At 42.8% G+C, this 22,703-nt stretch overlaps 1 protein-coding gene across 1 annotated transcript; it reads left to right on the plus strand.

Moving 5' to 3' along the window:
- The first annotated feature begins 724 nt into the window (after window positions 1-724).
- On the plus strand, window positions 725-22,260 carry LOC110591732. Its single transcript, XM_021702644.2, has 15 exons — window positions 725-740; window positions 3,089-3,130; window positions 3,453-3,482; window positions 6,797-6,841; window positions 7,188-7,235; window positions 7,403-7,449; window positions 7,551-7,600; window positions 7,875-8,092; window positions 8,204-8,454; window positions 10,269-10,403; window positions 13,382-13,520; window positions 15,763-15,816; window positions 16,301-16,381; window positions 18,956-19,225; window positions 20,794-22,260. Exons 9-15 carry the CDS (start codon window positions 8,218-8,220, stop codon window positions 20,811-20,813), a joined length of 936 nt encoding a protein of 311 aa, XP_021558319.1. The 5' UTR covers window positions 725-740; window positions 3,089-3,130; window positions 3,453-3,482; window positions 6,797-6,841; window positions 7,188-7,235; window positions 7,403-7,449; window positions 7,551-7,600; window positions 7,875-8,092; window positions 8,204-8,217; the 3' UTR covers window positions 20,814-22,260.
- The last annotated feature ends 443 nt before the right edge of the window (window positions 22,261-22,703 follow it).

Consider the following 22,703-nt stretch of genomic DNA (forward strand, 5'->3'; position numbering starts at 1 on the left):
CGTGGAAGCCATGGAGAAGCCTGCCACCTACTTCATCTAATGAGGCCGTAGTCACTAAGGACTGAAGAGGGCCCATTGGGTCTGTTGGGCAGGAGTCACTGGTAGCATGGGAGAGCAGAAGCCAGGTAGCTTTGAGTCCAGGGGAGAATGGGGAGCAGGAGAGTGGAGACCATGTGCGTAGGGCACAGAGAGTTCAGGCCGTGGTGAGGACAAGGGAGAGAACTTCTGGAGCCCTCAGTGCTCAGGGTGCCATATCTGAGGGAGGAGGCCAGAGAGGCAGAATGAGACGACCTGGGAGAATGAGGATGACCCACGGAACCAGATGGAGGGCCTAGAGGCCAATGCAGGCTGGGCAGTTAGGACTGTGTGCCTAGGGACGGGACAGAGGAAAGCCAGATGGCTGGGCATGGAATGGCAATCCTGTGAACCTTGAAGGTGTGGTGCTGGCTCCTGGGGGTGTGACGGGACGAGAAGGGGGTCAGGTGCACATCCAACAAGCCCTATTGGTGTGTTTGGCTTGGCTGTAGGTGGAGTCAGCCCATAGGTGGAGAATGAGAGGGCAGGAAAACCATTGAGGAGGGAGAGAGTTCTTTAATTTGCAACATTTCTGGAGAAACAATATAATGATCATTTTGAAGATTTTCGTAATTATTTTATGTAAAATTAGTATCAGTTTTTAAAAGTCTTTTTCTTTTCTTGTGCTAGTGATGACCATCACAATGCCTCTTCAGAAGAAAAAGGTATGGTACTCCTAAGTTAATGTTGAGTTATTAAAAAACTGATACTGTATGAAGCATTTGCAGTTTTAGAAAATTATAATTTATTTTACTTATGGACTGCAGCTGCTTTGTTACATTCAGGCATTCCCTGGCTGCTGGCTGGCAAGCTGGCCTCCTTACACAGAGGGCAAGGAGAGACTGAAGAAGGAGGCAAACCGCTCCAGATTGGTAGGTGGCAGTTTCCATAGCAAGGGAACTGACCTAGGAGGCTGGTCTTGGTCTGCTTGGTACTTAGAAGCCGGGCAGATGTTCATTCATGCATTCAAGATGGTAAGACATAGCTCCAGGCCTGGCAGACCAACAGCAAGACAATCAGCCGCCGTTTGCCAGAGGATAAATGTGACAGGAGGGATCATCGAGGAGGCGTGGCTAACTCGGTGGGGTGGAGAACAGCAGATGTGACTTTGGGCTGGGTCTGAACAGATCCCTGGGAACTCTGGAGGTGGGGCTTTGGGGAGGGGCTTCCAGGCAGTGGGAAGGTATCTGGAAAGGCTTGGAGGAGTGGCAGTCATCCTGGCGTTCAAGTTTGGGGAACAGGGGAGTGGTTAAAATTCATTGCAATCATCTGGAGACTTTAAAGATAAATACTGCTGTTCAGGCCCCACCCCAGGCCGGCTAAATCAGAACCTCTAGGGAAGGGCCGAGTCCTGGGCATGGATGTGTTGAGAAAGCTCTCCAGGTGATTCCAAGGTGCAGCCAAGGTTGAGAACCACCGTTCTGTGCTTCCAGCCCTGGAGGACCAAGGCCACGTCCCATCACTTGATTTCCCAGCGTCTGTCCCTACATAGTCAGTGCCTCACCTCCCCGCAGGCATCCTCTCATACAGGAACCTGCCTCCCACTACCCCCTCTAGGCCCACGTCCAATCAGTCACCAGCTTCCGGGGGCTGACCTGCTGGAGTAATAATAAGCATGTGTGTAAGTGTAGCAACGTGGTTGAGGGTGCAGGTTCCGGCCAGACTGCGTGAGTTGAAATCTTAGCTCCAGACTTCCTGGAGGTGGGGGTGGGGGGGTAGGGTGGGGGTGGTCTGGCCTCCGCTTACATCATTGGGCAGTCGTGAGGAGACATGCGTAAATACAAGTGAAGCATTTTACATAAATATATGTGAAGTATACATATACAAAATGAGTAAATAAATGTGAGTAAGTACATGTAAACGAGTAAACATACATACATGCCTGGCACATGGAACACTCAGAACAAGCTGCTCTTAGCGCTGTTATTATTCTCATTATTCTCAGATCTTTTCCTCCTTCCTTGTAACTGCTGCCACTCCTTCGTTATGGACGTAGGGAGGAGGGTTTGAGAATAATGCTAATAGCTTTCCGTGTGTGTGCATGCTGAATCCAGAGCCTGCGTGGAGGGGGAGGCAGTGTCTGGAAACTGGGAGGAGGAGAGGATGAGGAGTGGGAGTGGGGAATGAGCCTGGCTGGCAGGTTGGGCCTGGGGAGCTCTTGGGGTCTGCCAGGAGAGGCCCAGGTGCCCCTGGAGGTGGAGGTCAGGATCCGACTGGGGAGTGGGTGCCGTGTCTTCTGAGGGCTCTCGAGGGGGAAAGGAGGCTGGGAATGAGGAGTGGGGCCTGGGGCGTTAGTAATTGGGGGGGAGGGTGGTGGTGGCAGAGAGGAGTTTCAAGGCCGCCCCAGGGGAGAGCACTTAGAGAGGTAGGGGAACCAGGACAGACATCATGGGAGGGCCATGCGGGCAGGAGGGAGTGGTGGATGTCTACCTGTGGGAGTCGTTTTCTGGGGGTTAGTGGTCCTTTGGGGACGTCAGGGAGAGGATTTCCAGCTAGCTGTGGGAACAGAAGCGTGATTGCAGTGGGCTGAGGCACTGAGTCGGGGGTGAGGAAGTGGAGGGAGCATTCTTGGGGACCACTCTTTCCAGAAGTAGTTGGATAATACGGACTACGTTTGTCCTGTGCTTCAGTCAATGGCACACACACTCCAGAATTTCTGCACGGTTGTGTCATTGGCCTTGTGCGTGTGAACTGTCCAGATGTGCAAATGCAGGAGCCAGATAGGAGCAGCGAGGGCAAGTCACGACTGGGAAGGGCTTGCGTGACGACCAGATGAAATCGTTACTGCAGCCAGAGGGTGATCGGAGCTCATACTTAATAACTCAAGTATGTTTTATCCACTTCCGAAGAAAAATAAGCCCCCTCTTATAGGAACCAGACTAGTTTTGGACTCAATGAGAATTTATTAAATTAGGAAGAAATCAGTTGAGTTCGGATCTATTTTATAATAGGTATAATTAAAAAAATATTTTTTATTCACTGTGTACTTCCTGTGGTGTATGTTTTTATTCAGGGGAGGACAGCAGCTCTGAGAGCAGCTCTGAAAGTGAATCTGGTGAGTAATGTATGCCTTTCCTTAATCATGGAATTCTGGTTAAACCTATGAACCTTTACTTTTATCTTAAAGTAATGCACACAGCTCTTATATTGTTTGAGGACCTATTACTAGCGTGGTTTTGTGAAGTCCTGAAGAAATACATACATGGTAAATACTTTCTAGTTGGCAAGCGAAGTGGGAGAACAGGATGAGCTGAAGAAGAAAGGCAGGAAATGGTTGCTATTGGCGAAAGCCAAACATTTTACCTATTCTCCCATCAGCCTGTGTTTCCTCTTTGTTGTCAAAAGAATTTGATTTAGACTTTTTTTTCTTTTTGTAGATAATGAGGAACCAGAACCAGAACAAACAAGTGAGTATATCCTTCCTCCGGATTTTATTTTTTGTTGTTGAAAGGAAGAAAGGGAAGGATAGCCTTTGGGATTTTTACATTACCGATCACTTGCTCATTATCTTTTTTCTGTGCAAAATTAAGGTTAACATTAGGAAACTTCTCTAAGTGTTTTGAGAATGTGAGCTCCCTACACCGGGCATACAAAGCATATGGTCGTGATCTGCATTGATACCAAGATAGTATGTGTGCCGTTCTGCTCTTAGGTGCCCTAAGGAGGAAAGATTGAGAGGCCGGCCGCAAGCGGCCTGAGCTTCCTTCTGTGGTGCTCGCTGCTCACAGATTAGGGCCGACGCAACTATTTGCCGCTCCAGATGTACCATTTGTGGTTTAGAGTTTCTGGCATGCTGTTCTAGCTATTTGTGAACAACTTGAGTATGAAACCACTTGAAGGGGATAGATTCTAAAAATAAAATATGGTTTTTGTCTAAAGTTTTGTGAGTGACTAAGCTTGTATTTTAAGTGATTTTATTTTACTGTAGGATTTTTTCCCCCAGGTCTTAAGACTCTGATCTGCCCATGAACACTGTAGCAAGGCAGTCAGAGGGCTCCTTTGCAGTACTTGAAAATAAATGAAATCTCTTCATTCAGAAGTCCTGTATATGATTTGATTCTCTCCGCAGTTTCTCTGTGGAGAACCTGTGATGGTAACTGTAAGTTTCCTGAAATCATGTTATACATTGATAAGAAGCTGGAATGATGTGTGTAGCACCCTCGTGGAAATGTCCTATTCTGATACCCATAAAGAAAAAATGTGTGCCAATCCTCTCACCCGCAATTCTCTGTACATTATGGATTATTTCATCCTTCAAAATGCAGTCAAAAGTCCAGCCTCATAGGTTGGATTAAGATAAAATGAAATTAGAAAGCTGGCATAGGGACCAGGTTTCTGATGTTGTCCCTGGTAACAACTGGGTAATGGGCCATAGGGACATGGAGTCCAGGGTCAGGACCCTCAGGGTCCAAAAGCTAGGCCTGGGCCACACCAGGGCAGGCAACCTAGGTGGAAGGCATTCGGAGTCAAGGAGGCTCAAGATAGGCTCAAAATCTGGTGGGTGGGTGGGGTCAGTGTGGTCCGCAGGGCATATGTGGAGCTCGGAGGGGCTGGCCCTTGACTGGGTCAGACATCTTGGTACTCTTTGGCAGTCAAAGTCCCTGGCATCTTCTGTGGGAGGGCTGAGGATGCTTGTCCTTGGAGCCCCAGGTCGTGGAAGAGGTCCTGCCTTCCCCCAAGATTATTCTCATTGTTAAAAGGTCTTTGATCCTTCCCATTAGGGGAGAGATCAGAGAGGTACCCTCCCATTCACCTCCGTTCTCAGGTCAGGTGGAAAGACCGGGTAGGCCACATTGGAATGTTTGCTCCTCTGTGGGCCAGCCGGCGATGCAGGCCCACCCGTCCTCCTCCTGAGTGGATATGCTTTCTACTCACAGGCATGAATGTGGGGTCACCTACGTCCAAAGGATTGAAGGGAAGCCATGGTTGATAAATTGGGGAGAATTGCTTCGATTTCTCTGCTTTGGCTGGGAAGACCTGGTCAGAGACTCAGTGTTTGCCAGCTGGATAGGATTCTCTGATCTCTTTCACTTCCTCTGCTCCTAAGGCAGAAAACCCATGGGCTGTGGATCAAATACAATGTAGACAGACAGCCAATCAATAATTTAGAATTTTATGATCCTTTATAGGACAGTAACTGAGGAAATATGATCGGAGGATGGTGTGATGCAGGAGTTGGGTCAGTATTTCGGATCTATCGTGTTCTGAGTCCAGGACCCTGAATACTTTTAGTCTCTATTTGCCACATTATCTTCATGCTGTTTTTTTAAAGCTGGTTCTTTCTTGCAAGCCCTGGTCCCTGGATACTGACCCTATAGGTCAGGAGATCAGGCAGGAGCGCGCTATCCTGGGGGCGGGGGGTGTCTGTACCTCCTGGGCATTGGTGATGGCATAGAACTTTGTATATGTGTTGAGGAGTGCCTCACCCATGGGGTGACCCTCCCAAAGGTTGTTCAGACCTTTACAATATAAATCCAAGCATTTGACACATTAGGTCTTGCCTTAAGTGACAGGGTTGTTGTCTAGAATTCTTAAATTTTTTTAATGAGTCCCACCTATCACCATAGCAAAATAATAGTTAATAATAGTTATCTAACATTTACTGAGCATTAGGGAATGGTCATTTAATTTTCCTAAATTTTGGGGGGGGTGGTATTATTCTAATCCCCATTGGATAGATGTGGAAAGTGAAGCATGGGGAGACTTAGTAATATCGCCAGAGAGCCCAAGCTCATGCAACTAGTGACCAACGTAGATAATAGAAAAATTCATTGCTGTTCCTGTTCTTTCTTTCTTTTTTTTTTTTTAAGATTTTATTTATTTGAGAGAAAGAGAGAGAGTGAGCATGAGCAGGGGGAAGGGGTAGAGAGAGAGGGAGAAGCAGGCTCCCCGCTGAGCAGGGAGCCCGATGCAGGGCTCTATCCTAGGACCCTGGGATCATGACCTGAGCCGAAGGCAGACGCTTAACCGACTGAGCCACCCAGGTGCCCCTGCTGTTCCCTTTCTTAATACATTTTTGTATTACAGAATTCTAATCATTCAGAAAATAGTGACTGAGCACTTACCAGGCCCTTGTGGTACAGTACTCATGAAGCTTACATTCTAGTAGGGAGAGAAACAGGAAGCAGAAAACACTAAACTACAGTGTGCCGGGTGGGGGAGATGCCCCAGAGGAAAATGAAGGGGGCAGAGTGAGTATGTCAGGCAGGCCCTGTTTCAGGGAGGGGGAGTGTGCATGTGTGTCAGGAAAGCCTCTCAGATAAGGGGACGTTTGAGCAGAGACCACACAGATGTGAGGAGGCAAACAACATGAATATCTGTGAGAGGAGACAGTCCGTGCAAAGGCCCTGAGTCAGGAGTGAGTTTTGAGGTGTAGAAATGGCGGGTAGTGACTGGAGGGCAGCAGGTGCGGGGAGGCAGGCAGGAGATGAGGTAATGGGTAGCTAGATCGTATAGGGCTTGAGCCATATGGAAGGAATCTGCATGCTAAATCAGAGACTCTTACAGTCGTTCCAGTTCAAATATGCTTAAAATCGGATGTCAATTCTTTTCTTCCAGGCTAATCTCTAGCCCTAATAGCTGGAGGGCTGATGCCAGCCAGGCATTATCTTGGGCCATGAAGGAATCTTCAGTGGGGGCTGCAGCTCTCCAGTGGAGACACTGGCCCCGGTGAGGAATAACTAATGAAGAGATTGCTCATATGCCCCTCTTGTCTTCACAGATGGGGAGCCAGGAGGGTCTTGCGCGGAGGAAGCTTCTGCTCAGAGTAAGAACCGGGCGATGCGGTTTCCTCTGCTTCTCTCCCATGCTTGGGTGAGAGGGTCAGGTGTAAAGGATGATGACAAAGCCTTTGCTGCCGCATAGAAAGATCGTGTGCATAGAAAGCCAAAATAGGGTGCACTGAAACTCGAGTCACATTCGAGCTCATTTTTGCACCTTAGACCTACAGTGGGATTGACAGACATAATGTGTCATTGGATCAACTTGTGGAGGTGTTTAAATACATGTTTAAAGTTCTGTTGGTTGGGAAATTGAAGGTGGGTGCTTGAGTAGTACACCATTTACCCTGTGACTGACTTGTGCCGATGTATGTGTGATGATCTCGTTCACAGCGGAAGACTGGGAGGATAAAGAATTGCCCAAAGATCATTCACATTCAGGTATAAACTGACGTTTTCCAAAATATTCTTTTAAATATTGTTACTGCTGAAGGGGCATGTACCTCTGAATTTTGTCATCTGGTCATATCACATATATTTATTTAAAAATTTGTATTTGAAAATGCCAATCACATTCATGTAAGTGAAACTTTTTCTCTATCATTTAGAACTGAAAAAGATCCAACCTTACTGTGAACACTGTAATGCTGAAAATGTAAGTATCTTTTCACTATAGAATATGATTCTCTAATTTGCTTTAAGAAAATAACATTTACTTGTGTATTACTTGCTAATATATCTGTACTTTTTCTCCAGAAACACAATGAACAAGTGACCCCCAGGCTCCTTTCCAGGGAACAGTTTTTGTAAGTAGTTGTGAATAGAGAAAATTTAACATCGTCAGTAATTTAACTTCGTACATAAAAATGACCCCAGGTAGGGGAAATACAAAACAACGTAATTAATTTCACATACTTTATGTAATTACTTGGACTGTTTTCTTTGGTAGTGATGCTTCTTCAAAATGCTATAGAATTTCATTAGTGCTTTTGAATGAAATTAAAAACATAAATAATTTTAAGAAGTCCTCTCCTGACCAAACATAAGGACTAAAAAGGTGTTCTTATCTGTCCAATGCAGACTGAAGTTGGACACAGAGGGAACTTACCAGTGCACGGAAACTGGTCTGATATTTGAGGTTAACAGAAAAGTTGACATCAAGTATTGCGTTTTGTCCTGGAGCAAATATGCAGACCTGGTTGTTAAACCCTGGGTTGTCGGTGGACCCTTGTTTGATGTTAAATGTGACCCAACCTGTCTTACCTCCATTCAGTTTCCACATTCCCTCTGCTTGGGTCGTAAGTACCTGTTTCCTAAAAGTAATTCGTGTGCACGTGTGTGTATATGTGAGAGTATGTGTGCAACCCATGTACTGCCTGGAGCGCTAATTTACCTTCATATTTTAACAGACCATGATGCCAATATGACATTCAAAGTCTTACATGTTAAAAGTTCTGGGGCCTCGTTAGAATCTACCGTGGATCATTCCACAACCCATGTCAAATGGCGTGTGAACTCTCTTTCTCCTGTGGGACCTGTTATTCAAAGTGAAGAGACCGTATACCACCATGGGGCTGTGATTCTCTACAAAGCCATTGACCATAACCCATCCTTGTCTTTTCGAGTGTACATAGCAACCAATAACGAGTCTTTCATCAAGGTAAAGTTAATGAAAATGAATAATAAGTGTTTGACTACTTTGTGTTCAAACATGATGCCATGTGTCTGTGGGTCCCGTTCCTGTTGATTGAAGTGTCCCCCCACTGTGGGTCTCATTTGGCACTCATCTAGAGAGGTTATAGGGTCAGTGCCTAGGTGCATGCCAAGTTCTCGGATTCCTGGAGGGCGGCCATTCTGATCTAAAGAGAAGGGGGCAGGGGTCTGGGACTTCAAAGGGAAGAAATGCAATTCACAGGAAAATGAAAAAGAGTAAATGTCTGGTCAACAAGCATCTGCTGGGCCACTCAGAAGCCATGGGACTTAGGAGTTTGATCCCACAGGCCTTGCTATGTGTTCCTGCCTGTCTCTCTTACCTAGTTCATGTGCTAGTGTAGTTATCTGTGGTGACAGTTCTCTTCCTGGAGCAGGTCCTCTATGCAGATTCTTTTAGGCAGCTGTCAGGCAAGGGGTGGGGGAGAGCTTTCCCTGAATCTGCTGGGTTCGGATTGCCTTTTTAAAAAAAATTGTTTGAATTAATTAATTTTAAAAAAAATTCCAGTATAGTTAACATACAGGATTATGTTAGTTTCAGGTGTACAATATAGTGATTCATCAATTCTATACATTACTCAGGGCTCTTCATGATAAGTGTACTCTTAATCCCCTTCACATATTTCACCCAACCCCCACCCTTGATTGCTTTTTAACTAAAAACGATCTTCATGCCACAGTGGCCCATCTTGGCGTAGCCAGACCTTGGCCCCCTCCAATATCAAGCTACCTATTTCCAGTGTTTTTAGGTTACAGTGTTTGGATGGCTTTAAACATAAGTTATATTGATTATAATTGGCAATATATATTAAAATTTAAGAACTCTATTGAGTAATAGGTTTTTAGTTTCTTCCTAAGAAGGTAAAATATGCTTCCTATAATCCTGTTAAAGTTCATACTTTAAATTGGGAAACTACTTTTCAAAATGGTGTAAAAAGTAGAGTAAAGTAAAGTAGAATTAGCATGGATTTGGAATAAGTACCATTATTCAATGAACTTTATGTTTCTTAAAAGTAAATTCAGTTAATTAAAAGGGTGTTATCTCTACTTCCTGGGAAGCGGGGGTGAGGAGCTGATTATATCGCGAACCATAGGAGCATAGCATGGTTAGGGCAGGATGTGCTTCCTGTTGATGCTGTACTTTTACACCTTCTGGGGTTGATTTTTTTTTCCTCTGTAGGAAGATTTCCTTGCACTTTGCATTCAGGAAACCCAGATTTCATGTTCAGCTATACAACTGCTTTACAAGTGAGCCTGGGCCAAAGTCTCCATTTGTCTCCTCGGGGCATTCGAACTGCGCATATAAAATCAGCAACCCCTCTGGGACAGTGGGGAAACTAGGGGGTAGAAACACATAAAGTGCTGGGTAGAAGCAAGCTCTGGGTAAAGCAGAACTGTATACAATAAAATCGTTGCTTTGTATTCACACGATGGGCAGATAATCGACACAAATGTGTAATGCTAGTGCTCATGCAATTTTCTCAAATCCTTCAGAAGCAAACTTTCGGTCCCATACAGGGCACGTGTGTTGCTTCTGGCTGGTGTGCTTGGGCAGAAAGATGTTTGGAGACCTGGAAGCCTGCAGCATGGGTCCAAGGTGCCTAATTAGCCTCCCTTTTAGAGCGCTATGAAGGTTTTGCCATCGCTGTCATTCTGTAGGGGGACACGAAGATAATGCAGGGCGGCACGTACACTGCTGGGCACTTATGGTTCTTCCAGTTGTTGCTGATATATTTCACAGCCAAAACCTATTTCTACCTGTAGGATATTTCCAAGTCGGTAAAGCACTCCTCTAAGAAATTCGTGAAAATTGACAAGCCTCCTGTTTGCCAGAAGTTATTGCAGAACGGGAAGAAATACAGACTGATCAGTGAACCAGAAGCTGAAATCACCCCAGAGGTATATATTTTAAAAAATCACTTGGAGTAGCAGCAGGGATGTATATTTTGTGGATAAGTTATTTTGAAAGTTTTAGAAGAATGCATTTTGTTCTCATTTTTAATTTATTTATAGGAAAGCAATTGTTTTGCTAAACTTGTAGCTTATTCCAAAGATGCTGTTGAATTTCAGAATTAATCTGCCACCATCGCAAAAATAGACAATTTAATCTTTTTCCCTTTAAAAAGATTTTAAATTTTCCTGAGTTTTTTAAATTAAATTCTTCAAACAATGTTAGTTTCAAAGGAATAAAAACCTTAAGTTTAATTTTAAGTCACAGAACACTGAAGGTTAATGGGAAAGAGTTGCTAACAAGGATACTGGCTTTTTCTTACTGGGAGGCATTTGAAAAATAGTTATGGGAACCAGGGGCGCCTGGGTGGCTCAGTCGGTTAAGCGACTGCCTTCGGCTCAGGTCATGATCCTGGAGTTCCGGGATCGAGTCCCACATCGGGCTCCCCGCTCAGCAGGGAGTCTGCTTCTCCTTCTGACCCTCCTCCCTCTCATGCTCTCTGTCTCTCATTCTCTCTCTCGCAAATAAATAAAATCTAAAAAAAAAAAAGAAAAGAAAAATAGTTATGGGAACCAGTTGTCACTAGATTTCAACTATTCAGTGTACACATCATGACATTTGTAAGTGATTTCGGTTTCCTATAAAGTGACAAAGTTATTTTTAAAACTTATTTTCATTGCGTGCTCTGAATGCGTGTTGTAGCTTATCTAACTAGACATCTGTGTGGAAATTCTTTTTGTACACCTCTTTTTGTTTGTTTTATAGTTTGTGAAAAATTGAAAACATGTTTGGATTCCATTACGTTAAAATAGGAAACAGGAGAGAGCTGATGGCAGTGGCCCATGTTGCATTATTATATTATCAGAGGCCTCGGGCCCTGTAGAAGCAGTCAGGTTGGTCAGACAGCCTTCTATACCTTCCTTTCCAGTTGCAAAGGGTTTCTTCCCACCTGGTGTGCTTTTTTGTTCTTTTTTTTTTTTTTTGAGCTTCACAACAGTGAAGCTGAAGGGACTAATGTGCAAAGCGGGCGAGCGAACTGCCCAGGTCCCACGCCCAGGTGGCAGACGAGCCTGGCCCTGAGCCTACTCTGCCTGTGGCCCTAATGCCGCAGTCTTCCCACTGGGATCTGAGAGGTTGATTCCTAGCCCTTGCAAGCTGACCAGGCCCTGGCAGATGCTACCTCAAGATGATCACGAGAAGCCAGCTGCAGTCTTGTCTGGGACGTGAAATGAAATTCGAAGGGTTTGCTCAGAACAGTGTGATTCTTGGCCTTTGCTGCCAAATGGAATTCCCAGGGGAGCTTTTAAAAAAGTCTGTGGCCTGGGTGCTACCCCAGCGATACTGACTTAATTGGTCTGGGAGTGGCCTCGGCATTGAGCTTGTTAAAGCTTCCAGGGTGACTGTAATGTGCTGCCAAGATTAAGAGCCACTAGGAGAGGGAATAACACACATTGAATGGGTAAATCTGTCTAGGAAGGGACTCAGATGGTCCCCAGAGGTCTCACTTACACAAGATGATGACGGTGGGAGGGCTTTAAATAGTCTAGTTCTGTCACCAGTTGTGTGCTCTCTCTTAACCAAATTTCTGGATTAATGGGGATAATCTTCCAGGATTGCCCTAATGATCATATAAGGTAATGGTTTTGGGGTACTCTGAGAGTTGTGAAACTGTTAAATCTAAGGTGTTCTTAGAGATTTTAGACCATTAATGATTTGTTTAACTGACATTTATCAAAAGTACCAATTACAAGTCAGTCTGGGAGAAGAGCTAAAATGAGTAAGTCGTGATCTTTTCCCTCAAAAGATGCCAGTATAGAGAGAGACATACTATAGTCATGTAAAGAAATAATTTTAACGTGTAATGTGGTATTACCATAGCGATGGGTGCAGTGGGTTTCCGGGAAGGAAGTGTTCCTATGTGGTGACATTTGTTCTGGGTTTGAAGGGAGAGGGATTCACCGGGAGAGACAGCCCTCCTGGAAGAGGGAACCGTAAGTGCCTAAGTGAGGTGATGGGGATGTGCAGCCAGGCCCAAGGCACCAGAGAAATGGGAATGAGAAATGGGAACGCAGAGGGCTTTGGGAGAGAGAGATCTCGGCTTTGTAGGCCTTGGTGACCCATGGTGAGGATAATGGTAGGGGTTTATAATGGAAAGGGAGAGGGACAGGGTAAGACTGTTGGTTTTTAAGGGTGATGCCCAGTGCAGTTCAATGATTTTTTTTTTTTTTAAAGTAGATTTCTCTTTGAATTTGTTGAACCATCAACAAATTCAAAGGCTTGCTAGCCAGTCTGGAGAGGAGCTGAGGAAGTCCAAGGCATGGGGCAGGCTCTATAGTGGATAAATGTAGAGGTTAAATGTGGTGGTTGAGTCAGAACGTGTGGATGCAAATTCAGTTCTCCCACTTCCTAGTGTGGATTTGGGCAAGTTAGTTAGTTTCTCTGAGATCCTTTATCCATAAAAATAGCAATGAAAGGGTTTGCTGGGGCAAGGTGGTATTCGATGAGGGAATTCGATGTGGATGAAACACACAGTGTAGTTCTGTAAATGTCTTGAATCAATTCCAGGTTGTGGAATGATTGAAGTGAAAGATGGTGAGGAAGCTTAAAAGCACTTATGAAAGGGTGATTAGTTTGGGAACATGAAACACTGAAACCAAGAAAGGGCTGAAAAGTTACACTTAAAAAAATAGGGCCAAAGTACTGGAAGCCTCAATGAGGGAGAAAAGCAGGTCTGAGTAAAGAGGGACTAGGAGAAGCAAGAGAATCAGAGGGTCTGTGATTAAGGAGTGAGATTTCCAGCATCAGAATTTCAGTGAGCATTCAAGTCAGCACTGACCCTTCTATTATTCCTTATTTGACATTTCATGTTGTCAACTAATGCAGCTTTTATTTAAAAAAAAAAAAAATCACTTTTTTTTTTTTAAAGGAAATTGAATTTGTTGATGGTTCACTTTTAAAATTGAAAAGTTACATTGAAGTGTATTTGGAGCAACCAGTGGAGTTTAAATTACTTTTGGTCGAAATGGATTCTGAGGAAATTGTATGGAAAGCAAAACTGAGAGAATGTAAGTGTTTCGTATCTTGAATGAAAACTCGGGTTTGGGGGGGCGGTCTGGGTGGGCAAACAAGTAGAGTGATTGTTCCATTACCATAACATCTAAAAATCTGATTTAAGAGACACAAAGACCCCGGTAAGGCTCTGGTTCTCAGGCACCCACAGCCAGACCCCTTGGTCAGTGGGTAGTTCAGTGAGGTGTGGAAGCTTCAGGCAGCGGGTAGGCTTAGCCCATAGAGGGTTTGGTTCCCTCCCCCCACCCCCTTACATTCTGAGGTTTGGATCTCAGATGTTTTAATGTGAATTAGGGACATCCTAACAAAGTCTGTCCCATGACCTGAATGTACATCTGCGTTTTGGCTGATTTCCTGTCTCATTTGCCTCACCCTGCCTATCTGATCTGCAGCTGGTAGCCCTGCTCTGTGTGATTACAGCTCTGCTGTGGGAACGCATTCCCCTTGTTTAAGATTTCTGCGCTGGGAAGTCCCTTGGCAGTCACCTTTTCAACATCCTCCCCTGCGCTGGGAGGAGTTGGAGAGGGCTGCGGCTGATGTGGACTTCCTCTGGAAGAGGGGAGATGCAGGGGGACACCCCGCAGCTGCCCTTGGCCGCCTCCTCAGGCAGATCTGACCTTGAGTTTCAATTCTCTTTGAAGGAAGTTATTAAAACAACAGACATATATCTAGTGGGCACATTTTGGAGCCAAAAGGGAGGCAGAAGAGTGGTTGGGAGTGAGGTCCTATGAGTTCTAGTTCCAGCCCTAGAATTGAGCAGGTCTGTGAGTGAGTGTGGGCAAGACCCTGAACCTGCTTGTGGCTGTTGTATCCTCCTCTGCGCATGGCACTGGGGTCCCTCCTGCCAATGCCACATGTTTGTAGTAGAAATTATTTTTGCATCATTTGCATTGAATTATAATACCTTAACTCTTTCCCGGTATCATACGTAATCCAGTATCATTCCAAAAAACAGCACAAGCGGTGAGTGCCATTAGCGGGATATCAAAGGAATTTTAACCCCCTCTTCTATTAATTTTATTCTCTAGAATTTTTATTTTGCTGTACAAATGTAATAATAACAAGGGTCTGTTAAGTATTCTGTAAGTCTCTTTATCATCTGAACAACATTAGAGTCCATTTTCAGCTAGTTTCTTTTGTACCCATTGGGTCACGTGTAGACAAATGAATTAGGTCCCTGCTAATGATGACGTGGGATGCGTGCTGTGTGCTGGTCATACATTTATGTCTTTCTGCCATGCAGATTGCTGCCTGTTATAGTCTGCATAGTCTGCCTTTCCTGTCGTGTCTTTATACTCTAGCAGTGAAACCTGATCGAAGCAGTTTGGAATTCTCAGTCCTTGTTTAAGCACGAGCCTTTTCGGTAGATGGGATTGATTCTTATTCCCAGTATTATACTCTTAAGTTAGCTAGATGTTACTTTTTGGCCACAGCTAATGCCACTGTAATAGAGGTACTCAACATGTACAGTCTGAATAACACATTTTCTGGGCTAAGAATAAGTCTCTTGGTCATTTTAAAGACCACTTTATAAGACCTTTTATGCTTGGTTTTTAAAAACATATTTAATAAAACTCTGCATTGTAAGGTGTTTCTGGTCTCCAGTGTTTTGGGGGGGAGGGGCTAAACTAATGGTTAATTGAGATTGCTCATCACTATTAAGGCATCTTCACCCTAGGCACCTACAGAAGGCCTGGATGAGGCACAGACACCTTACAGAGCAGGGACTGCATCTCAAACAGCGGATGTGATGTAGAATCACAATGATGGGTTCAGAAAGAACTCCCCATTTACAATGTTCCAAAGTACAGAATGATAATATATGAGATTGTTTTAGGTGGAGTATATATAAATAACATTTAAAATAAACATTTTTTTATCTTTATGACTTCCTTATCCATAAAGCAAGTGATACCAGTGTTCTGTTTACAGTAGTTAGAGATGTAAAGAAATACTGAATAAGTAGCATTTCACCTGGCATATGGGTTTGGCAAGAATTGGGATAGTTGTGTGCAGATGACTTGAGTTTGGGAAGCATTTGTCTTGTAGGACCTGTTGGAAGGGGTGCTCAGTATTTATCTCAAAGATATGTGCATTGGCCTACATACCAAGTTAAAACCCCAAACTCATATTTGAACTTGAGAGAGACTGCCAAGACTGTAGAGCTTCATACACTTTCATAAATTGCTTTAAATCAAATTTTGTCTGTTCCAATTGCTGCCTATTATCCTTTAACAGGTGACTGGGTTCAGCATGATCAGAATCAGAACATTTCGAAAAGAAGCACAAATTGTAAGTGCTAGTTAACTGGACGTTGAACGAGTTTTAACCTATTCTTTTGTTCCTTCTGTCCACTAGAATTTTTATTTTGCTGGGCAAATGTGGTATCACTAAAGATCTGCTAAGTATTCTGTTATTCTCTTAATCATCTGAACAACCTTTGAATAAATTTTCAATTTGTTTCTACCTGAATGATGATTTCCTTAAAAATCCGGGTTAAAGGTAGGTAGAGGGGCGCCTGGTGGCTAAGTCGGTTAAGCATCTGCCTTCGGCTCAGGTCATGATCCTGGGGTCCTGGGATTGAGCCCCACATCGGGCTCCCTGCTCGGTGGGAAGCCTGCTTCTCCCTCTGCCACTCCCCCTGCTTGTGTTCCCTCTCTCGCTGTGTCTCTCTTTGTCAAGTAAATAAATAAAATCTTTAAAAAAAAAAAAAAGGTAGGTAGAAAATAAGAAATACAAGGGAAAGCCAGTTTGTTGATTTTTTTTTTTTTTTAAGGTAACAGGCGGCGAAAAATGACTAGCAGCTTACCTGATGAGGACGTCTATGACAAGAGAATGAAGCAGGTTGACACTTCAGGTGTGTAAAAAGATCATCAGCGGCTATAAATTATTTTACCTGGTTTCCCCCACTGATAGTCATCCAAGCCCGGCTGTTGGGTCAGTCTTCTGGAGCCGCATCCCAGTTGTGCCTGTCCTCCCAGATACCTTCTCCCTGTGTCCCAGCTCTTCAGGCCCAGAGAATGGTCTTGCTTGGTCGGCCCCACCCTTTTTCCAGTTTGAGTCCTCCAGTGGAACCCCTTCACTCAATCTAAATAGAATGGGGCACCAGGGGGAGCTCCCTTATAGTCTGTAAGCGTAGGGGCTATGAACTGTCCATCTTTATGTTTCCTGAAGCAATGAGCATGGAGCCTTTTATATAGAAGAAAATGAATGTCGATTGAATGAAATTGTAAATGTCCCTGTGTGCATTCATTGGCTTCATGGTTACTAGCTACATCTGGGGTAAAGAGCCTCCAGCTCAATTTTTGGAGGCAAGTCTCAATTTCTTCCAATTAAATGGCAGAGACCAAGGCTTGATAGTTGTGAAAATACGAGATTTAAATGTTTAACAACAGTACTCCAAGGAACCAGAAGATGGAGTATGTAGCTCAAAATTCAAGTCCAGCCAGAATTTACAAACTTAAGTTTAAAAACAGACTCAAATTATATGAGACTCAAGTTCTCAAGGCTTCAGGAACCTCATATAACTCCATAAATTAACTGCTTCATCAAAATACCTATTCTTTTACTATTTTTGTAAGGTATGAATCTCTGAAAGCAGATAAACTCTCTGTAAAGTGAAGCAAGTTAACTCTCTACTTTCTAGAACAGATTGTGAGGGTGGCATGTGGATGATTTTTATTGTATATCACTATAGAAATGTTTATTGTTATTTTTGTTAAGTAAACATCAAAATAAGTGAGGCTCTAGAATTATTTTAAAAACCTAACTATATTGGAATACGTTTTTTTCCCCTAGTTTTATTGAGATGTAATTGACAAATAAAATTGTGTATACTTAAAGCGTACAATGTGATGATTTGGTACACATATACATTGTAAAATATTTACCAATCAAGTTAATTAGTACATCCATCACCTCACTTTTTTGTTTTGTTTTGTTTTTGGTGGCGACAATATGTAACATCTACTCTCAGCAAATTTCAAGTATATAATACAGTGTTAACTCTAGTCACCATGCTGTCCATTAGATCCTCAGACCGTATTCATCTTATAACTGGGACACAGTTATAAGTTTCTTGTTACATGCAGTTAACTTCTGGCTATTTAAAATTAGCTCCAATAGCAAGTAGGTAGAAATAGAATTAAAATTATTAAATGCTCCCTAGAAAGATTAAGGATTTCCAGCCTTTTTGGAGTTGACAGTGTGGTATCTAAATAATTTAATAAGGATTTACTTTGTTTTAGGTACTTCCACAACGTTCTTTGAGATACTAAGTCACCACCATCCTGGTGGTTTTAGATTTACTCTATGAGTGTGATTAATACTTTTTAAATATGGTCAGCACTCAGGTTCAATAGAATCAGCTGGAGATCTTGTTAAAGTTTAGGTTCAGAATCAGAAACAGATCTGGGGATGGTCCTGAGAACTTGCATTTTTCCTAGGTTGCCCGCGCAGCTTCCAATGCAGCGGCCATTGGGAGAGCTAGGAGCATGCACCACGTCTCAAGAAGCCACTAGAGGGTGCAGGCCATTGCTTAGACCCATTCTTCAATCTAGAAGGTTAGGGATCTGTGAGGTGGGGAAGGGTCCCAGCACAAAGGTTACATTCCTATTAGTAAATTGTCAGCTGTAGGTGAGCAGAGGTATTGTGGTCCTGGAGGAAGGGCAGAAAATACTCTACCTCGCACTCCCTTCTAATTTCACCTCCAGTATTTGCAATGCCTTTATGATCCTTTGCTGAATCTAGGCGACCAGTGAGCTTTGCTACGCTATTGCACAACCAACTAAAAAACATGAAAAGAGAAAAATCTAGCTTAGTGATAGGGCTCATATTTTTCATGGGGCCGATGGTTTAACAGTAGCAAACACATGTCCCTCCAAGATTATGATGCTGTTTTTTAGAGTTCAACAGATATTACAGATACATCTCATGACTTTTCTGTGGATTGTGCTTCTCCCTGAATGCCAGGAGATGGCATAATGGAAATTGCGATTCAGATCTCTTGCTGCCCGCTTTAGTGGCCCTTAAGGTAGCGTCTATGTGTGGCACTAACATTCAGACAAAGACACAGAGCTAGGCAACGATGTAACTGTATATTTTTCTTTTTGAGCTATATAAATTATTTTTGGAGTCTGATTTTTTTTTTATTCCCACCCAATTTGTGCTGCTTTGTAAATCAGTTTCATTCCCTGAGTTACTGAATTACCATTGTGAACATTATACTCCAGTTTAATGTTATTATATGAAATCGTTCCCTTCAGTCCTTATAATAGTGTGGAAAGCAGGGAGACTTAAATATATTTTAAAGGCAGCTAATGTTACAAATCATGGTGTCCTTTCTTACATAAGGAGAATACATTTTTATTATAAATTGCTATAAATGATTGACATGTTGAAAGGAATGGTGGACTTCCTTGTTTGCTTTTAGATGGAGCAAAGACCAGAACGCTGTTAACAGACGCACAGTTGATTACCCTCGCCGCGAAGCTGGGGAAGGAGTGGATAAAAATTGCCATTGCCAACCTGGAGTTGGAGATTGGCGATATTGATGATATCCGGGAGAAGAAAGAAGACATTACGATGTGTAACTTTAGGATGCTGAAGAAGTGGCAAGAAAAGGAGCAGGGTAATGCCACAGCCGAGAATTTATATAAGTGCCTGAAAAACGTTTCTGTTGAAGTCCAAGATGTGATGAAAGGTGAGCAGAAAATTATCTTAGTTGTTTACTTAGAATCAAGCTGTGTCTTTGCAAATAGCAACTTTCTACCATAGAATGTGTTGCTTTATTTGTGAGCTTGGGTTCAGAGAATTATGTAAAGGTCGAGTAAGCGTGTGGACTGCCATGAGTAGAAATCTAAGTAAAGCTGATTTGTGCGTGGGCTCAGAGGAACGGTTCAAATCCCATCTCAGGTGTTGGCTGGCTTGTGACTAAGCAAATTCTCAACCTAACTTAAACCTGTGTTTAAATCTGTGTTCCCATCTGGCAAATGGATGCAAAAACCCCTATGTCCTGGGTTTATTGTGAGAATGAAAAAAAGATAATGCATGGAAAGCTCCAGGCAGGTAGTAAGGCTCGCTAAGGGGTGGATAAGGATGTTACATTATGGTACTTGAGACATTCAGCCTCTAGGTCTTGTGGCGCTGAAGCAGTGCTGGGGAAGGCCACTGGGTGGCGCCAGTGAACCTCCAGTAGCAGAGAGGAGGAAAAGCCGAGAGCCCAGAGCAGGGCTAAAGTTTCTAGGCTTAATACAGAAAACTACACAGTTCCTTCCTTTGTCTTTAATTACTTCTTTTTGTGTGTGTGGCTTGATTTGGCACATGGGTCAAACCACTTCAAATCTTTATTACCTATTGTTACTGTAGTTGATAAATGCAGTGTTACTTCTCCAAAGCCTCAGGAAGTCAGAGAGAGGGCTTTATTGGAATTCTGTTTGGGCTTTTTATTCCAAAAAGGATGCAAAAATGTGTAAATGCCCCACAAGTTTATATGAACAGTAAAATCATTCTGTGATCTGTCCCGATTCTTTGAGTTGCTGTGGGCATATTTCCCCAGTAGATTTTGGATGCAGAAGCCTCAAGCTTACTCAAATAGAATATTGAGTTTTGGTGCCGATTTTTTTATTCATATTCCTGGATATGTTGAAATTTTGTAAATTACTGAGGCCCATGTGTGGAAATCTGCTTATTTGCATATAGGCGCTTCTGCCTGTTGCCAACAATGGCCTCTGTGTTGTCATAACCTAATAATCACAGCCTCTTCCTTCAGAGTAATAAGCTTTGAAAAATCTCTCTCACAGAAAAATCTTTATAATGGGTTGTTACTTTGTTTTTCCTTTTCTCTGCTCCTGATCTCATTGGACACTTGACTTGTTGATACATTAGAACCATAAAGGGGTTTGTGAGATTTTTTTAGCACTGAAAGAGATCATAAAAGCTAGCTTATTAGCCCAATTCCCTCATTAAATAAACAAAACTCTTCTGAGTTAAAAACAAACAAGCAAAAAAAAAAATCAAAATTTACCAATATTTTGTGCCTTTATGTGGCCAGAATATCCAGTTAATTGGTGGAATTTTGTATTTTTATCAGGATGTTTTATTATCTTGTAACTGTAGTCTTTAAATTGCAGTGGCTTATCTTCAGCTCAGGAAAACCCAGCCATTGCAGAAGATCCTTTTTGAAATGGCCAAGTGATTTTCCCTAAAAGCATGCTCCCTTTTCTCCCCAACAGTGAATCCCTGAATTTGTTTGATTCTTTCTTTTGTTAGGTTTCTTACAGGAAAGGTGAAGTTTGGAAGATGAACTGAAAAAGGAAGCCTCAGGAACTTTTATCTGCAAAAGACCACTTCAACTGGTAATTGGGTATGGACTTGATGAGACCTTGAACTTCACAGTCTGGAGGCAGCTCCTTTCACACAGGCAGCCACTCTGCAGCTCGCATTATTCAGGGGCACAGAAAATGTAAAATATTTAGAAAACTTAAAGGAAGAAAAAAAACCTTCACAACATTGAGATTTTTTTTTTTTTTTTTTTTTTTTTGCACCTCCTGCTCACACCATCCTGCCCTGCTTCCCCATCCAACATCTATCCTTACAAAGGTGCTTAAAATGACTCCACTCAGGTGAGAAATGTGGTAATTTTCCTTTTGGAGTCTGTGAACTATGAAATTCATATCAAGTATTTGAAAACTTTTTAGCAATTAAGTGGTAGTGTGCTTAGACTTGCACCAATTTAGTTGAGCTTTTTTTCATCGTGACATTAATAATGACGAGAGATTCCTGTTCTTTTAGCCCCCACGTAGACACACATGCCCCCAGGTACAATATATCTCCTTATGTGGGATGCTTTCCCTAGCTCACTTTACTAACCTGTCTGGCTGGTGGTCTGTTAAACCGGTAAACCAATCATGTTCCCTGGTCCTAGAGTGATGAGAGGAAGGTAATCCTGTCCCCATCACATGTTGGGGTGCATGCTCAGAGGCGATCTTATCTCATGTGGTGAGGATAGATGGATGGTCAGAGAGTCCCTAGAAATTTCGTCAACATTCCAAAATCACAACGCTGAACACTACATTTCTTGACTTTCACCCTGGGATCATTTACTCTCTGGGGGGAAAATGCCACTCAGAAATAGCTGTAGCAGGACCAAGGGAAAACTGCCATGTCTTCTTGAAGAAGGTTTGCCCCAGGGAATAATGAGCCACATTGGCTCTTGTTAATTGGTGACATGGTTTTTTGGGGTATGTATAGATATTGTCACTCTCCCAGAATCATGCATGTGGTGATTAACATTTTGGATATGTTTTGTTAATTTATTTGAAGAAACTATAAATTACCATTAGTCTACTGTAAGAATTAGCTGGAGAATAAAATAAATCTCAATGAATTAATCAGAGAAATACACTTTAACATTGTTTTGCCTGTGAAGAACAGATTCACTTTATAGGGGAGAACATATTTTTAATTGTCAGGGATCCTGTGGAATTCAAATCAGTGTCACTTTATGAGTTTTTTTTTAAATTGTACTGTATTTTAGGAAACACAGGAGTTTTAACATTCAGGAGTGTAAAATACTTTATTAAAGGACTTGAATTTTTAAATGTTTATTATTTTTTATAAGTTGTTTTCCAAAGAAAAGCATAATTTCAGAGGTGCTTTGTATGTAAGCGGTTTCCTAACAATTTTCAACCTTTTTCATACTATGGATGAAGGGAAGAAAAATAAATCTGCATTTGTACAGTACTCATGTGTCTTCTTTGTGTTATTATTTACTTACAAAGTATTTTTTAAAGCATCATATTTCTCGATTGCTGTTATCCTGGCTGTTTGGGCATTAGTTGGCTTCGTAGCCAGCTCTCCAGTTCTTGAACGGGGACTGGGCATAAACCACGGTAAGTTGGTTCACCCGGGAGTTTGTGGAAATTCAGGAGAATTTGCCCATCCCCCTGTCCCCTTAACTGTCCTCACTCCAGGAATGACTGAGTGTGTGACGACACCCCTCCCCCCTCGTTATTGGAAGGTGTGTTTTATTTAAAACCAGGTGGTTCATAGTAGTTCCTCACCTGTGCATGTCCCTAGTGGGATTTTTCTGCACATTAGGGACTCATTTTGTAGCTTTATCGGATTGCTTTGGAGGAAAATTTTCCTCCTCTGCTTTGTCATGTGGAAGCACATTTTCA

This window comes from Neomonachus schauinslandi, chromosome 1 (genome assembly GCF_002201575.2).
Source record: "Neomonachus schauinslandi chromosome 1, ASM220157v2, whole genome shotgun sequence".
NCBI classification, from domain to species: Eukaryota; Metazoa; Chordata; class Mammalia; order Carnivora; family Phocidae; genus Neomonachus; species Neomonachus schauinslandi.